The 18,616-nt window shown below is 40.1% G+C and overlaps 1 protein-coding gene across 3 annotated transcripts in view; it reads right to left on the bottom strand.

Moving 5' to 3' along the window:
* The window catches only part of UBE2U (ubiquitin conjugating enzyme E2 U), a 37,176-nt gene extending 22,987 nt beyond the window's left edge, over positions 1–14,189 (bottom strand). For all 3 annotated transcript variants that reach the window (XM_020813772.3, XM_072997749.2, XM_072997748.2), the window contains exons 1-6: positions 13,967–14,189; positions 13,708–13,861; positions 12,246–12,327; positions 7,232–7,324; positions 4,066–4,163; positions 1,609–1,735 (exon numbers count right to left, since the gene is read on the bottom strand). In XM_020813772.3, coding sequence (XP_020669431.3) covers positions 1,609–1,735; positions 4,066–4,163; positions 7,232–7,324; positions 12,246–12,327; positions 13,708–13,773 — 466 coding nt within the window. In that variant the 5' untranslated portion in view covers positions 13,774–13,861; positions 13,967–14,189. The remainder of the gene's footprint in view (positions 1–1,608; positions 1,736–4,065; positions 4,164–7,231; positions 7,325–12,245; positions 12,328–13,707; positions 13,862–13,966) is intronic.
* Between the last annotated feature and the right edge of the window lie 4,427 nt (positions 14,190–18,616).

The following is an 18,616-nucleotide window of genomic DNA, read 5'->3' as shown; positions in this document are numbered from 1 at the left end:
CATGCCACTCAAATCATACACTAAGATCAAGTTCAAATGTCTGGTTAGAACCTACTACTTACTAGACAACAAAAGGACATCAGTGCCTTGGGTCCTATAACGAAGACTGACTGGACATAATAATTTTCTAAACAGAAAACTATGAAGTGTACGTAAGATGGAGTTGAACTGCTACAATCTGTACCATCATAATAGCTTGCTGACATACTGCCATGGTCACTCCAATCACGTTGGACAGTTAGAAAATAGTTAATGTAGCAAAAAACTCATCTGAGCCTATATTTGTGTCTGAGGGTGTCAGGTATCTCACAAGTCAAGAATACAAGAGCACAGGAGGAGCCTTGCAGAATCAGATCAAGTCTTGTCTATTACATTTTGTTCACATGTTGGTCAACCAGTTATCAATGGAAAACCTGCTAGGAGGACACAAATCACATTTAGCACCACCCCAAAGACAATGGCGAAGGCTCAGTGAGGATTAGAACTAGTTCTAATTAGGTGAAAGTCGCCAATTCACTTGACACACAGAGAAAATGAACATTATGATCTAGCTCTGAAGTGATTTTGAGACTAGTAACAATACAGCTCTACCCTGGCTCAGTGTTCACATCATCAGTCCTGAGCATCACAGCTTTAAAAGGTAAGTCCCATCAATGTCAGCTAGAGTTCTTTTTCATATCTCCTACCCTGAGAAACCACATTTGTAAGAAATTAAACATGTTGCAGGCCCCTAAGCTTTTGCCCTCAGTCTCAAATAGACCAATGACATAATTGAAAATGAACATGATTTTCCTACAATCTCTGCTCACAAGAAAAGCAAGAGTTCACAAAAAGGAACAACAGAAGTCTATGTAAGCTAGGCACATGTCAGATTCTCAGAGCCTGACTGCTCTGATCCTTAGCAGGAGAGCAGACAAGTACAGAAGAACCCCTACTTGAGTTAAGCAAGATGGCTTTGCTGCTGAGGAGGAATGTTCATACACGGCTTTGCTACAGGAAGACACAGTTGATGTGTAAGGTCTGGAATTATCCTTATTCCTAGGGGATGCAATTCAGGCCACAGCTTGGATGAAAGTGGTTCCTTTTCCAAGTTCTAATTCAGCTGCTGTTCTGATCTCCTCAGATGAGATCAAAATACATGGAACGTGCAGAATACACTCCAAAACAATGTCAAAATGGTGCCAATATTTATTTAGGCTCAAACCACAATGTAAAGTACTTTGCTTTTTGGATTCATCCCAATTTTTTCTACATGCATATTTTCTCAGTGTAGGTAATGCTATGGAATAAAATGGCATCTGAAGCAATCACTGGTGTAATAACCCTAACTTTTTCTAACATCAGTGTTCCTCTTGTCTCATTTTCCAGCTCATGACCTTTGCATCACCTCTGAACATTGCCTGGCAAATGTGCTTTGTGAGATCAGAGATTTGTCTACAGTGCCCATACTCAAGTTACACTGCCAATCACACTAATTAAAATTTACTGCCCTGTGTAAAGTAGTAGGGTTTTTTTTTTAAAGCGATTTAAATGGTTTCTTCTAAAACTCCCTGTGGTGCTCAAAGAATATATTTATGACTAATAGCATAAAGCATGGAAGTTTATTACCTTCTAGGTGCTGGCTAGTTCTGACACACTGTATAACTCTTTTTCTATACAGGGAATAATTGTTCTGCAGCATTTTAGCTGCCTCCAAGTTCACTGCATTATGCAAAACTGGATTAGACAGCAAAACCTGTGTGAAGACAGATGTACGTAACAGTTTATAAAGCTTTATACAGCAGCAGAATCAACTAGAAAATAAAACTGGGTTTAGGCACATAAAATTAGTTGCACACTTACTTCAGATGGCTTTGTTGGACAACTCTGGAATGAGACAGGGTACAAATCTTCCTCTATGCATGCATACAAATAAAGTGTAGCCAACTGTAGCGTTCACTATATTTATATTAAGTAGTCATGTTGCAGGCTAATGTTGCTAAGAGGCGGAGCCGAGAGATATGTAATAAAGAGGCGGAGTCAGAGAGTGAACAGTCAGTCAGGGAGTGAGAGAAAGTCAGAGTGGAGGGGGTGATAGGGTGTGGAATTTGGGATATCTGAGGTGTGATTAGAGTGAAGAGTGAATAAGAACTGTATAACAAATAGAAGGTTGAGATTGATGATAAATAAATCTGTAAAAGTTACCTATGATTAATAACCAAACATCTTTAATCAATAAAATGTTTTATTTAAAAGATAGTGAAGTTTGGACCTGCATCTTCATCCTTTCATAAGTAATGTTGATTTAGTGATCAACTGGTGGCAGCGGGGCAAAAAGGAGTATTTGTTTGTAATTTTGTGCTCCGTGTCTGGAGTCAGGCAGGGGCACGAGGAGTGAACGCCACACCAACCTATATCTCTCCTCCTTCCATCCTGTTCTTTTCATTTGCCTCCCCCTGCCAACAGGGTGTCATGGCTGAGTGGCAGGGGTGGGAGATGGGAGCCAGACCAGTTTACTCCTTTAATTGGCACTAGTGTTCACTGGGATTAGTAGGGGTGGCCAATAGAAGGCGAAGCAAAAGTCAACAACAGGTTGAAGCTGACTAATAATTCTGTTGTGTTCCTTTCCTCCCTCAATGGCACCGCAGTACAACTCCTGAACATTTAACATCTAACCGGATTGGGAAATATTCTCTTACATTAGTCCAGGGAGCTATCATATTTACTCCTCTGCACTATAGAACGAGAAAAAGTATCTTGAACATGAGGGCACTGCCCTATCTGCCCTAGTGAGTCAACTTCCACTGCATTCTTTCTCTCTCTGCTATTGAACTAATGCACAGGGAACTGCTTCCCACCTCTCAGTCTCTGGATAAAGCGAACAACGGAGGCCCCACCACACACGTTTATTCTTGCTCCAAGTGCACACAGTGTATATGCATTCATCCTTGAGTGCTTCATAACCTGGCAAAAGAGTACAGTACTGGACTTCAGGGTGCCATATAGTAATCTCAAGCACTGCATATCTCTGGCACAGCAGAGATACTCTGCACCCTGCTTGCTGTACTCATCTACCACTTTCTGTCACATTTCAAAGAAATGTAGGTACCTTTTTGCCATGGTGGACCCTGTTACTCATAATGGAAAAATTAATCATGGGGTTAAATCTGTATATGATGGTCCCTTGCAAAGATATCCTGGCACAGTAGAGCAGTGAGGGACTCAGTTGCTGATTCTGAAGAATAGTTATGGAAAAAAAAAACAGAGCATCTCACCAGCCTTTGCCATTAGCAGTTATCTGAAGTGCTCCTACAAATGCTGCCCACATTAAACATTGTTACTGCCGTTATTGCTTTTAGAATCTATTTCTGCAAGTATTTAATAGACTATGAAAACAGTGTTGTCATAAAGGTTATCAGAACAGGCCAATAAGGTGCATGGTAAGTACATTAACATAATAAGACATAAGGAATTAATTTGCATTATTACATAGCTTAGTTGAAGAACAGTGTAAGAGAAACAGGATTGTATGAAACTCCCATTATAAGGTATTTAAAGTAATATAATATTTCTCCCCTCTCATCTGAAATAGATGGCTTATAATGTTGGTTTCCATGTTCTGTCTGTGAAGACTGATTGCATAGTACTGAAAGAGGTGGGACAAACTAGACAATATATTTAGAAAGTTTTTTAGAAGTGCTTTTTGAAGTGGCAAAATGAATTTGCTTGCTATAGAATGTAATTTTGTTTTTTTCTTTCAAATCCTATATTTAGTATGCTTTGCTTTAGTCCTGTGAACTGACAGATTATTGGAAGGCACACAATGATGTTATTTGCTGAGAAAACCCCAATATGGGAGAGCAAACCTTAATAAATGGGAATATATATTTCCTGCAACATTTAATTTGACCTCGAAGAGAGCTTCAAAAGCAGTTTGTGATATGGGAAATAAAAACAAGTAAAAATTCCATAGGAGTAATTAACCTTATTAGCTGATAGAATTCTGTTCTTGTATATGCAGAACTAATGCTAATTTCCTTATTCTTTGAGATAGAAAATTATTGCCTGCACAATTCTTTTTTTTACCTGGATACTTAGCAGAATGCTAGTCATTGTTAACTTCTTGTCCCACTTGGTAGGATCATCAAGAAAATCCACACAAGGTCTCCCAGATCGTGGATCCACTTGGAGAGGAGATAAAAGTGTCAAAATGGAGGTTTGCATACCTACATGCTAATCAAATCGTTCAATCTTTATAAACCTTTTGTTATACAGGTTAGAACATATTTTATTCTGTGTAATGAAGCAACAAAACAGTGGTTTACAAAGATCTCAAGATGTAGCTGCAGTATATAAAAAGTTACTTATTTTTAGTTTATTTCTTAAATTGTACTCTGCTCATAGTGGAAAAAGTCAAAACAGCTCCAAACAAAATTTTGGAAATGATAAATGTATTATATTTAAAAAACAAAATAGTAGACAAGAGCAGAAACATAAAATAAAAATAATCTAATAGCTTTAATAATTTCAGTAGAAGCTCATAAACAACCATAAAATAATCATAAACTACTTTAAAAAATAAAGGCAAAAACAACACCATGACTCCCACAGAGCCAGGTTTTTAACTGGGAACTTATGAAGACAGACCATTTAGCTAAGAAGGTCCCTCTAGCAAGGAAATTTCATAGGATTGGTGCTGGTACTAATAAGAAACTGTTCCTGACAAGCTTGTATCAGATCATAATCAAGGGTAGAAGTGAAAGAAACAATACCCCCAACTGCACACCTGTTCTTTTCTGTGGAGTAAATCCTCATCAAGGACTGCACAGTCAATTTCTAGACACAACCACAAGGCTGTCTTCTTCTTGGGATTCAACTTTAATATATTTGCCCTTACCCAGTGCATTACTGCGTCCAGACAGCAGTTCAGCAACTGTACAGTTTCAGGACTTGAGAAGCCTGCTTTGGCTTTCACTTTCTGAAATGAGTTCTACAGATAGGAGTTGAACCAACATACCACAGTGCCACCAAGAACCAACCCAAAGAGTGTTTGTGATGACCAGCTTGTTCTCTTGACCAAACAAAGAGTCAATCCTGTACTGAGAGAGCAATGAATTGGATTTAACTGGATTTCACCTCTCTGTCTTTCTAACAAAGGTAATCCAATAGGTTCAGTAGTTCAATGTTCAATTTAAGGCGGAGGTCAGATTGAAATGGGTTCAGATAATTAGCTTCTTTGAAAACTGTCCAAAGTTGAACCATCACAATAATCTTTTGTTGTTGTTTAGTCGTTAAGTCGTGTCCGACTCTTTGTGACCCCATGGACCAGAGCATGCCAGGCTCTCCTGTCTTTTGAATGATGTATTCTGCATATAAGTTAAATAAGCAGGGAGACAATATACAGCCTTGTTGTACTCCTTTTCCAATTTTGAACCAATCAGTTGTTCCATATCAAATTCTAACTGTTGCTTCCTGTCCCACATATAGTATTCTCAAGAGATAGATAAGGTGGTCAGGCACTCCCATTTCTTTAAGAACTTGCCATAGTTTGTTGTGGTCTACACAGTTAAAGGCTTTTGCGTAGTCAATGAAGCAGAAGTAGATGATTTTCTAGAACTCTCTGGCTTTCTCCATAATCCAGCGCATGTTAGCAATTTGGTCCCTAGTTCCTCTGCCCCTTCGAAATCCAGCTTATACTTGTGGGAGTTCTTGATCCACATACTGCTGAAGCCTACCTTGGAGGATTTTGAGCATAACCTTGCTAGCGTGTGAAACGAGTGCAATTGTATGGTAGTTGGAGCATTCTTTGGCACTGCCCTTCTTTGGGATTGGGATGTAGACTGATCTTCTCCAGTCCTCTGGCCACTGCTGAATTTTTCAAACTCGCTGGCATATTGAGTGTAGCCCCTTAACAGCATCATCTTTTAAGATTTTAAGTAGTTCAACTGGAATGCCATCACCTCCACTGGCCTTGCTGTTAGCCGTGCTTTCTAAGGCCCACTTGACTTAGCTCTCCAGGATGTCTGGCTCAAGGTCAGCAACCATACTATCTGGGTTGTCCGGGACATCCAGATCTTTCTAGTATAATTCCTCTGTGTATTCTTGCCACCTCTTCTTGATGCCTTCTGCTTCTGTAAGGTCCCTACCATTTTTGTCCTTTATCATGTCCCTCTTTGCACAAAATGTTTGAGCCACAATTAGCTCCAGGTCTTGTTTTTGCTGACTGTATAGAGCTTCTCCATCTTTGGCTGATTTCGGTATTGCCCATTTGGTGATTTCCATATATAAAGTCGCCTCTTGTGTTGTTGGAAAAGAGTGTTTGTGATGACCAGCTTGTTCTCTTTTCAAAACTCTTATCAGCCTTTGCCCTGCTTCGTTTTGAACTCCAAGGCCAAGGTTACCTGTTGTTCCTTTTATCTCTTAATTCCCTACTTTAGCATTATAATCCCCGATGATGAGAGGAATATCTTTCTTTAGTGTCAGTTCTAGAAGGTGTTGGAAGTCTTGGGTGTCCCTGCATGGCATAGCCCATAGCTTTTCTGAATTACTCAAGCCCCTTCGCCACGACAAGGCAGCAATCCGTGAAGGGGCACAATCATGTACAAGATCTTAAAAAGGATTTTTTAACAATAAATATTTAAATCTTTAAAACCCAGAGAGGGTATTTGAAAGAGTAGGTGTAGAACTGCCCTTTCCAAGATTGCAGGATGAAGGAAACTCAAGAAAATTACTGGAATATAACATACATAAAAATATGAAAACTATATTAAATTGGAGAATGCCCTTTGAATATTAAGATATCAAGATGAAGGTAGGTATATACATTCAAGCCATGTGAGTACAGTGCATGTTCCACTGGCAGTTGACTGTTCTTGAAAGTCAAGGTTTATGCAATGACTGGAACTGGTCAGAATAGTTCATTTATGAATTTTGCTATGTGGCTTGGGTAAACCATTCTCTTACAATTTTAGGCAATCACACAGCCAATATTTTATTGCAAGTCCTAACTAGAGGAGATCCATTGAGTCAATGGAACTTATATGTATTGATTCACAGTTCAGCAGTTGATTCAGTAGGTCTACTCTTTGCTGGAACTAGTAAGATGATACTGGTTGTAATGACTGAATGAAGTGCAGCTGCTGAAACAGACTCAGAAGTATCAGCACTTCCTGAAATCTAATGGCAAAAGTGATCACCTTCTGGTGCTGATCAATCACTATTGGAAGGACATTTCCCTCAATAACATCCTTACCATTGGGATGGAAAGGTATGGTGTTGAAAGTAACACTTGGAGGAGAGTTGTTGTAGTTTTCATTATACAGCAATGATAGTTGGAGTTCAGCTCCTAATTTAGAAAAATAATATATAATATTTAATTAAACATATGCAACTATATGGCCCCAAACAACATGCATTTATTTGAAAATAAAGTTCTGCTGCATACAGAAGGTCTGACTTCCAAATAAATGTGTATAGATGGGAGGCATATATGACAACCTTTTAGAGACTTATACCCTAGTTGGCATTGCTTCTTTGTAACATTTTTGAGTATCTTACAATGATCTGTAAGAGCAGGAAACACACATCTGAAGCTCTTCCCACCAATTCTTTTCACAGACACTGAAGGAAATGATCCACACCATTCCTTATCTGCCGCAGTGACTTCATGTGTGGCACACAACAGGTGAGGGAGAGGAAAGCAGAGGGCAGGATTATAAAAGGGAAGGGAAGATTGAGTCTAGGCTGCACCAGCACTTGGAATAGTCTTTTTTACAATTCCCAGTACAGTAGTGCCTCGACTTAGGACCATAATCCAATCCAGAAGATGGATGTAACTCGAAATAGTCGTAAGCCGAAGCACCATTCCCCATAGGAATGTATTGAAATGCAATTAATCCGTTCTGGCTGAAGAAAAAAATCACACACATACAAAACCACTGCAAGACTCCTTCGAAACACGATTAATCCCTTCTGGCCAAAGGGGGGGGGGGGAAGCAATCAAGTGTGCAAGACCCATTGGAAATGCACAGAAAACAAATGAAGCAGATCAGAATTGCACAGAGAACAAAGGGGGCAGGTTAGAAATGCAAAGAAAACAAAGGAAAAAGCAAGGGAAGCATGCAGGACCCATTGGAAATGGGGAACCCCCCCAAAAGCAACCAAATCCCCCAAGACCCATCAGAAATGGGGACAAAAAAAGCTAAAAAAAACCACAAACTAACCCCCCAAGACCAATTGGAAATGGGAAACACCTTGAAAAGCAACCAAACCTCCCAAGACCCATTGGAAATGGGGGGGAGAAGTAAACAAACAAACAACCCCCCAAGACCCATCAGAAATAGGGTAAAGCCCAAAAAACAAACAACCCCCCAAGACCAATCGGAAATGGGGGAAAAAACTCCAAAAAGCAACAACCCCGCCAAGACCCATCGGAAATGGGGGGGACAAAAACAAGCAAACCCCTCAAGACCCATCACAGCACAGAAACATAACCCCTCCCAGCTCAAAACCACGCTGCAAAAACACCCAGAACAGTTTTTAAAAAGCAGAAAACAGCACCTTACCAGGCAGCCCGAAGCCTCCCTGCAAACACACGCACACACTCTCAGAAGCAGAAAGAGGCAGCCCCAAGCCTCCTCTGATGCACACACTCTAACTGTTGGGGCGAAACAGCTACAAAGAAGCAGCCTCGTTGCCACCTACAGTTAGAAATTTGAATTTCCTACCTTTTTCCCCTGCCTTTTTCTGTTCGTAAGTGGAAGCTCCGGTCGCAAGTAGAAGCAAAATTTTGCGGCCGGAGCTGGTCTTAACTCGAAATGGTCGTAAGTAGGGATGTTCGTAAGTCGAGGCACCTCTCAGTCAGCACAGCCACTGGCTATAGTGTGTGAGGGATTCTGGGAACCATAATCCAAAAGAAGTTACTTTTCCAAACTGTGGGCTGCACCACAGAAATTCAAGTGACCGGTCAGTGAGACTGTGCCCCAATTTATATCACCACCATTTAAAAAAAGATTGGTGCTCTAAATTAGCATGTAGAGGACAAGAATTCATTATAGTCATCTTCCAGCCTTCATCTTCCAGCCTTGGTCATCTCCCAAATCAACTACTGCAATGCTCTCTACATGGTGCTTCCCTTCAGCCTGATCCAGAGACTACAGTGGGTCCAGAATGCGGCAGTCAGACTGGTTGTTGGTGTGAGTAAATTTGATCATATCACCTAGTTGTGGCTAGACCCTACTGGTTACCCATTGCATCTTGGATCAGGCTCAAGGTTTTGATACTTATGTATAAAGATGTCCATGGTTTGGGCCCAGATTACATATTGGATTGTCTTTCCCCAAAGTAATCTCCCTGACCCACTAGATCATCACGGGTGAGGCTCCACCAGGTCACCACCCCAAGGGAGGCCCAGAGGTAGGGCCTTCTTTGCGGTGGCTCCAACCTTGTGGAACCAGCTTCTGGAGCAACTTCACCTAGTTCCCTCCCTGTGGATATTTAGGAAGTGACTGAAGACATGGCTGTTCAGGGAGGTTTTCCACGCTAACCCTAGTTGACCACCCATTCTTCATGCGATTTTGTTTTGAGCACTTTGGCTGGCACCATCTGTTTTTCTTGTTATTTTTACAGTTATTTGCTTATCTGTTCTTATTGTCTTTAGTGTGTCATTTTTATCTCTGATATTTTATTTATTGTAAACTTCACAGAGTAGCGCCTCAGCACTAATGGAAGCAGTATAAAGCTAAATAAATAAATATATGCACACATACATACATACCTTATAGTAATGAAAAATCTCCTTTTTAAAATTTGCAAAGCCATCAATAAATGTGCAGACATTTCAAAATATTACTGAAATATGTCTTCCCCCCCACCATAACAGTTCAATTTAGCACAGGGGGTATGTCATCAGGGTGACATTGCCTTTTAAAGTTTTACGAACGTTTAAATTAAACTTCAAATTTAATTATGATTGCACCAGAAAACCTATTAGCACATAGCTGCACTTTATGTACTATCCATATTCAGAGTAACACTAACACAGACTTGAGTTGGAAATGGAATATGGAAATACAGTAAATGCAGTGCTTCTGCTCCTGAACAGATCCTGTTACTTCTGCACCAATCATACCACAAAGACAGCATAGCCAAATGGTTGGAAGTTATTTGGTGCCAAGATTAACTTCCAGTCTGCTTGGCTACCTTGTAATAAATATTCAACCAGAACAATCAACGGGGCTGCACCTCATCTGGCTTGATCCTAGCCTCTCAGCAGCCCTCCATGAGAAAGTAGGAACAGGTGGACACCAGCTTTACGAGCCCTTCTCTGAATTCTTTCTTCTTGTTTCTTCTTCTACTTTTGCATTTTCCCCCTGCAGTTTAATCTGCCTTAGAGTCATATTAGAGTAGCAGTTTTGCAGGGTTCAGAAGAGGTATGCCCTCAAATGACAAAAGTTGCACTCCTTAACTAAACACTGGCTTAAGTTGCAACTCTGATTATTGAGGCATGTATTGTCAAATAAATTGTGTGAGAGAAAATGGGCTAATGGTAGGGAATATGTATTTTCCTCAGTTTCACCTTGTAACCATATTTTCCCCTCTAAGTAATTCTAATAACATTCATCTCTTTGATACTAGCTACCTCCTAGCCTCTCTGAATTCATTGCTCTACAGACTCCCAGCTGAGCACTTGGCACAATATGTTGATTTGTGTACGCTTTAGGATTTATTTTGAGCCACCTCATTGCAGCCTCTTAGTGAGTCCAAATCAAAGGCTGGAAAAGTTACTTTTGCAGAATACAGTTCCCAGAAGACGCCAGCCTCAAGAACCATGCCTGTGATGCCTGGAGGATTCTCGAAATGCTTTATGTATTTCTTATGTATATAACATGCTTTATGTATTTCTTAAAAGAGGAATAAAAACATTTCGTTTAACATTTATTATTAGAAAAGCAGAAGGAATTAAAATATGCCTGGAGTCCAATCTGGGCCTTATTGGGCAAGTCAATATAATCTCTTATAATTTTATAAAGTGATTGGAAAAATAACACAATATAGATTTTAGATTAGCTTTGCTGAAAATACTAGACTACAGTACAGTAGTCATACACAGTGTGGCATTCCCTTCTTCAGGGTGGACCCTAGGATTGTGCAGCTTGCCCAAGGCAAAGAGGGAAATCAAACTCCTAGCTTCTGACTCCCCAGCCAGGTACCTCCTGGGAGAAGAGCCAGTACGTGTAACAGTAATATTTCCAGCAAATAATGATAATTAGGTACCATCAAATCACTTCCAAGTTATGGTCTGGAAAGAATAATGTGGCGTTCACCCTTATTATGTTAAATAAGTCATGCATTGTTCATGTTTAATGCTGATGTGGTTGAGAGGTGGGGCCACTAGAGAAGTTAAAAGGCGAAGTCACAGAGGAGAAGTTAGTTGACAGTCTGGATCTGAGTTTGAAGGGAGAGAGAGGGAGAGAGTTAGTTTGGGAAATCTGAGGAGTGATTAGTCTGAGGAGTGAATAGTAACCTGTAAGATAATATAGAAGATTGTTATTGATGCTTGATGAACCTGAAGAAGATAGTTATGAATTATTATAGAAACATCTGTAATCAATAAACCTGTTTTATTCAAAAGACAGCGATGAATGGACCTTTGTATTTCCTAAGTACGTTGATAAAGAAATCAACTGGTGGCAGTGTGTGGAAAGGTGTCTTTTTTTTTGTTTGCCTTTGTGAGCTCTCTGTTTTGGGGAGACAAACAGGGGCCACAAAGGGGCAAACGTCACAGTTACCTGCTTAATAAGCAAGTTTTGCATTCTGCTTAAAACAGAGAAAACCTGAACAAAAAACTCAGTTTTCTAATTTCAAAAATGACTCAGCCATTACAACTCTGTTTATTCTAAGAGCCCTAGGTATAACCTGAAACCTAAACAAAACTTACACCTCTTGCTCTAATACGTTTCAAGATTCTGACCAGGCATACTTCATGATTTCAGTTCTCTGCCCCTCCATCTCCCCTGTCACCTACTTTTTGCAACATCTTGAGGAAAAAATCTGAAAATCTCAAAAACCTGCCTACCTTTCTGTGCATATTTGATTGATCCTCATAAATGCTTAGTACTGCCTGATCATGGATTTAGTAACACAGATTGTAACACATTTCTGGATAGCGACCTTAATGTAAGCAATAGTGCCACATTAAAATACTGTATTTATAATTATTTTAGCATGCACTGTCACACTACTATGAAATTCTTGGAGATGGCTACCTTCCCATAGGGAATCCTTCAGTCCTTCTATTTCAGCTATCCACTCCATGTTGTTGTCTCCCACAGGAGCAAGAGAAATCCCCTAAGAAAATAAAATCAAATCAAAATCTTTGCCTTAAGTAATATACTTCATGTTACTCTGGATTAGAACTAATTATTATACCACTTCTCTTCTTTTGCATAGCATAGGAGATTATCATGCTTTTAATTTTAAACCACAGCCTCCCATGATGGAAGATAACTGGGGAATGGGCTGAAGCAAATGTTGTTCATGAAGCAGAAAGCTAGGTACTGTACTGGTATTACATCTGAATCAGTCAAATTAAAGTGATGTTTATAAGGGCTTTATATAGACATTACAGTATGAACAACTTAACAGCGAGACGTACTTTCTGGTAATAGTATCCAAAGAGAGAGTGCATCTACTGCAGCAATAGTGTCTTGTGGCACCTTAAAGACCGATGCAGGAAGTGCTGGTGAGAATTTCAGGCTATATACAAAACACATAGATGGGACCGTGGTTGCAGTTTGTTGCGGCAGTAACAGAAAAATTACGTAAATACAAAAAACAAATGGCAGTGGTAATTACATTACTAACACCGACCAGTCACAAAACACTTAGTGATAACACAAATATCAAGCAAACACCCTGATTTTAGATAAGTAGTTCACCCCGGAGTGAATGCAACTTCCCAAGGAATTGTAAACCAACAGTTTGTCTCTCTCTTGGCACCACAACAAATAATTTAAGGTCAGTTCAAGAGTGACTTGGAAAAATTAAGTGTTCTCCCACTGGCTTTTGAATTTTTCTGTTTCTGATTCTATATTTGGGTTCATTTATTCTTTTTCATGGCAACAGACTTGTCTGCCCTATACAGATTTTGGAAGAGAAAGCCACTGCCACGTTGCAAAAAGACTGCACCAGTAAGGTTTCTGTCTGTCAGGAAGTTGTTGTCTGTCAGCAAGACAGACAGCAAGAACTGTTTCTGTCTTTCAGCAAAAACATGGAAGAGAAGGATGGTCTGCTTGCATTATATATATATAATCCAACAGTAGAGTGCCTCTCAAGTCATAGCAGGCAATTCTGGCAATCTCACAGCATGGATAAAAACTGGATTTTTATCAGAAAGTAGAGTCAGCTACTTCTTCGTCATTTGGTTACATAATTCATAAATTATCATGTCACTTTTTTTTAATTAAAGGCAATAATTCTCTCCTGCTCTCATTCCTTTATTTGAAATTTTTATAGCTTATTTTTCCACCTAGCTGGGGGCTGCAGCCTCTCACTTACCTTACAAAACATTTCAAATTCCCAAAATTTATGGGATAAATAGAGTGAGAAAACACTACCATTCTATAATGTTTCTTAATAACACTGGGAGGAGGTTTATAATGATGATTTCATATTTTACTGGCAGGCTTGATCATTGTAAACAGAGTGTGTGGAACCAACTGTACTCACAAAGATGTTGGCTTTTTCATACTCCATAAACTCTTTCTCCAGCAATAAATAAGCTCTCGAGTGCATAACTGCCAAGGTCCTTTTTTCTTGTAGCTTCACAGGGAGTACTTTTGCTGCTATTTTTTTTTTAAATCAACCCAACGAACAATGTGTCCTAAGGCCAAAAAATATAAACTTAGAAAAAGTCATTGCTTCAAACTGATAAATTAAACCTACTTGGGATTGCTGTGCAAATAATTATTAATCTACATCTATTTACCTTTGCGACGTGGTCCTGTCTGAAGCACGGTAAACCAACCCCTTGCGTCTCTTTAGACCGTAATAATCATATTTTTAGAAGGCCAGGCAGGTAGCCTTGATCCATTGTGCACTTATAAACAGTGCAGCTGTAGTAATAACATCCATGCGGAGAAAGTGAAGAAAAACAAAACAACAACTAGGCCTAAGCTTGCCTAGTGTGTGGACAGTAACTTAGCAACAGCAGCTTTTCTTTCCCCTGGGAAAATAACCTGGGCCCTCGAACCAATCAGCACAGGCCTTAGTTGTTCCTTCTGTCTTCATCCAATCATGACTGAGATCAGATTACAGAAAGATAATGGCTTTCAAAGCACAGGAGGTGTTGTGAAATGCTTAGCACAGCTAAACTCCATTTACTTTACAGTAGAGGTGTATGACTCAGTCATCGCAAACTGGATTGCAGAAGAATATGCTGTATAAATTTTGCATAGAACAGCAATAGCTGAGCAAGGACTGGGGGAAATTGCCTCAGTTTAATGAGCAATTGCTTCTCTGTTGGAAGAAACCGGTCTCTTTCTTAATTCATGTAGAATTTAGATGCTAGAAGCTTCAATAGTTTCCTTCAGTTCTGAGTTGTAAAAACTAACAGAGAAATGGCAATTGTTATGCCTAGGTCAAAAAGTTGTTAGCTTTGAGTTGCAAAGGGGCCGTGTTTTCAAAACAGATTTGTGTCAAGTTCCTCCCTTTATATTTTTTTTGTTACATCATGCCTGAGAAGAAATATTTTTTCTCAAAAACTTGAGAATTTTATTTGGCTTAATAAAGCGATCACCTCAACCAGGATGTGTTTCCGTACTGCTCCTTAAAGGCCTAGTCATTGATCACATCCTTTTCTCTGCAATAGTTACCATCTTCCTGTGGTTAATACAACATAGCACCATCCACGTAATTATGGGAGATTGATTATACTGGAATGACATGGTAACAGAAAGATGGGTTGATCTGAATTAAATTACCCTCGAAAAATTATAAAGATGCTGAGAAGAGAAGCTTAAGCCTCTACAAGCAATGAGACATGGGTGGCCAACATAGTGTCTGATCTTTTCAAGCCACTGGTGGAGGACACAGGCAATTTCATTCTATTTTGTTTTTTTAAATGTGTATATAGCTCAGTGGTTTAGGTATCTGGGTGGGGAGTTCAAATCCCCACTGTGCCTCCTGTGAGTAAAGCCAACCTTTGTGACCTTAGGTAATATGCCCTGTCACAGAGTATCCCCAGAAGAAAGGACTAGTGGACCACTTCTGAGTATCCTCTACCTGGAAAACCCTGAAAAGGGTCGCTGTAACTCAGAATGGACTTGACAGCACATGATGATGAAATAGATACACCATTATTTTCCATTCTGGTGCAGTTTATGAATGTGTGTATGCAGGAGGAAAGGTCTATGTTGCAAGCATGACACTGTGTTTAGGTGCCTCATATTTTTTCATTATCTATTCTTTTCCACATCTGAATAGATATAAAACAAAAGATTCCCCCTCCCCAGCAGTGTGGAGTGTGTTACATGTATAAGTACTGTACAATTTTGACAGGGTTCATTGGCCAACTCACATTTTGAGGAATTTGGCCTTCACCCAATCTGTAAAAACTTTTCATATCACACCCATGCTATGACTTCCTTACTGTTTTAGTATAGTTCCTATGTTGATTGAAGAGTTTTTATATATCTGTGTCATCTTTTTCCCAAAGGGGATGAAACATTAGTCATTAAACAATATAAAACTTCTTCTGTAAGAATTGCTTCTTTAAATCATTCTGTTGGCAATTAATTAAAGTCATTCAAGCCTGTCCGAGTCAGTAGCATTTGGAAAACTATATTTATTACACCACTATTCTTTCTGTATCAAAAGCATTTTTGCAAATATAAAGCCAGAACACAATTTAGGTGCCTAGTCCCTTATAGCTGTGATAAAATCTGGATGCAATTTCCAGAACTGGATGCCAGTTCTCAAATTCAGTTGTATAACTGCTTCATTCTAGCTAGAACATACTTTGGAGAGAACTTTGTCTTTATTGCTGCTCTGCAATAGGAGTGGGAGGTCAGTAACTGTACAAAAAGGTATTACTGCAGAGTCCAAAAAACCTGATGTTCTAATGAAGCTGGAGCAGATATAGCAGTGGTCAGGGAACAGGGGTAAATAACCCCAAATGGGGTAAAAATGAAAATCCTGGGGGTAATGAGGACAGCTGCAGCAGGCATTTTACCCCCAGGCATTTTATTTCCGACAATGTTGTGTGTGGCCAGGCATTCCGTCGCGGGCGGAGAGCGAGTCCTGGCAAGGAACTGCACAGGGCACCCGTCTGCCCTCCTCACCTCCAAAGTTGGGGGGAGGATGGCGTACCAGGCCAGCTGGACTCTTTACCCGGTGTAGCCCTGGCCAGAGCTCTCCTTCCTGCCCACACCCACCCACCCGGTGCGCTGGCGAGGAGGCCCCCTTCCTGCCCCGCCTCACCTGAGCTCATGGCCAGTGGACCTGTTGGACCTGTGGCGCCCGCCTCCCCTCGCCAAGGATGCGCTTTCCCAGTGGTGTGGCAGCTTCAGACTAGCTGCCCAGGTGGTGGCCACAGGTCCCGGGTGGAGGGCTCAGCTGCAGACGGTGACAGCCAAGCCGGGGTGGGGGTTAATGTCGACATATATAATTTTTTTTTTTGGGGGGGTAAAAGTTAAAAAAAGTTCCCTTACCCGTGAGATATAGGCCTCCAGGGACTACCTTTGTAATTACAGTCTTTTGGCCAACCTCCCCATCTGTCTTGTCCATTTTCATAGATCTACTATTTCTTTACTCTTGCATTGTGTCTTATTTAAATTTCCAGATCTTTACTAATTGGGGCCAAGAACCAGCCGTGACATTTCATGTTAGAGTAGTTTTTAAAAATTGGAAGATCTTAAAAGTTGGAGAGAAGAAATTAAAAAAAAAATGTTTCATGTTCTAAAGATTACATGTTTTTTTTTTTGCTGAGAAGTCTCTTTGGATCCTTTTCCTTTCTTTATTAAAAGGTTTACATTTGTCCCTATATCCAAAGATCTCAATCAATAAAATGTGGCAATTTAAAATGCAAGAATTTGGATATGCAGTGTGGAGTAGTGGATAGAGAAATGGACTAAGACTCAGGAGGCCTAGGATCAAATCCCTGCTCAGCCATGGAAGCACACTGGGGGTGTGGAACTGGTAAAACCACTCCTGAACTCTGTCACTTACCTTGAAAGCCCTATTATAAATCACTTCCAGCTTGATAGCACATAACAACAACAAAGCAACTATTTAGGACAATTTTTTAAAACAGTTTAAAACTTCACTTGCTTCACCTGCTTGATGAATTGTGGCAGGGATTTTATTTTTTTAATAAATATTTGTTTCAAGGTTAATGCAAATTGGTCTGAACTGTCCCCATATTATTAAATTTCTATAAGAGGGCACACCCCTTATCAACATTTAAGCACTTAAACTGGAGTAATCTTGATTCTCAGAATAGGTAACACTAGTGGGATTAAATTGATAGTTTTACCCAGAAATTAATCGTTATAAAATTGTTATAAAATCCCACTGTGGACATTAGAGTCAAATTTATAGTTTTCTTCCTCCAAGGATTTTTTTTTATATGTTGATTCAACTGAAGGTTATGCTCAAAATCCTCCAAGGCAGGCTTCAGCAGTATGTGGACCGAGAATTCCCAGAAGTACAAACTGGATTTCAAAGGGGCAGAGGAACTAGGGACCAAATTGTTAATATGCACTGGATTATGGAGAAAGCCAGAGAGTTCCAGAAAAACATCTGCTTCATTGACTATGCAAAACCCTTTGACTGTGTGGACCACAGCAAATTATGGCAAGTCCTTAAAGAAATGGGACTGCCTGATCACCTTATCTACCTCTTGAGAAACCTATATGTGGGACAGGAAGCAACAGTTAGAACTCGATATGGAAACACTCATTGGCTGAAAATTGGGAAAGGAGTACGACAAGGCTATATATTGTCCCCTGGCTTATTTAACTTATATGCAGAATACATCATGCGAAAGGCCGGATTGGAGGAATCCCAAACCGGAATTAAGACTGCCGGAAGACATATCAACAATCTCCGATATGCAGATGATATGACTCTGATGGCAGAAAGTGAGGAGGAATTAAGGAACCTTGTAATGAGGGTGAAAGAGGAGAGTGCAAAAAATGGTCTGAAGCTCAACATAAAAAAAAACTAAGATCATGGCCACTGGTCCCATCACCTCCTGGGAAATAGAAGGGGAAGATATGGAGGCAGTGACAGATTTTACCTTCTTGGGCTCCATGATCACTGCAGATGGGGACAGCAGCCCCGAAATTGGAAGATGCTTGCTTCTTGGGAGGAAAGCGATGACAAACCTTGATAGCATCTTAAAAAGCAGAGACTTCACCTTGCCAACAAAAGTCCGCATAGTCAAAGCTATGGTTTTCCCTGTAGTGATGTACGAAAGTGAGAGCTGGACCATGAAGAAAGCTGACTGCCAAAGAATTCATGCTTTTGAATTGTGGTGTTGGAGGAGACTCTTGAGAGTCCCCTGGACTGCAAGGAGAACAAACCTATCAATTCTAAAGGAAATCAACCCTGAGTGCTCACTGGAAGGACAGATCCT

Source organism: Pogona vitticeps, chromosome 4 (genome assembly GCF_051106095.1).
Source record: "Pogona vitticeps strain Pit_001003342236 chromosome 4, PviZW2.1, whole genome shotgun sequence".
In the NCBI taxonomy this organism is placed as follows: domain Eukaryota; kingdom Metazoa; phylum Chordata; class Lepidosauria; order Squamata; family Agamidae; genus Pogona; species Pogona vitticeps.
This window is presented reverse-complemented; position numbering and strand designations above follow the sequence as displayed.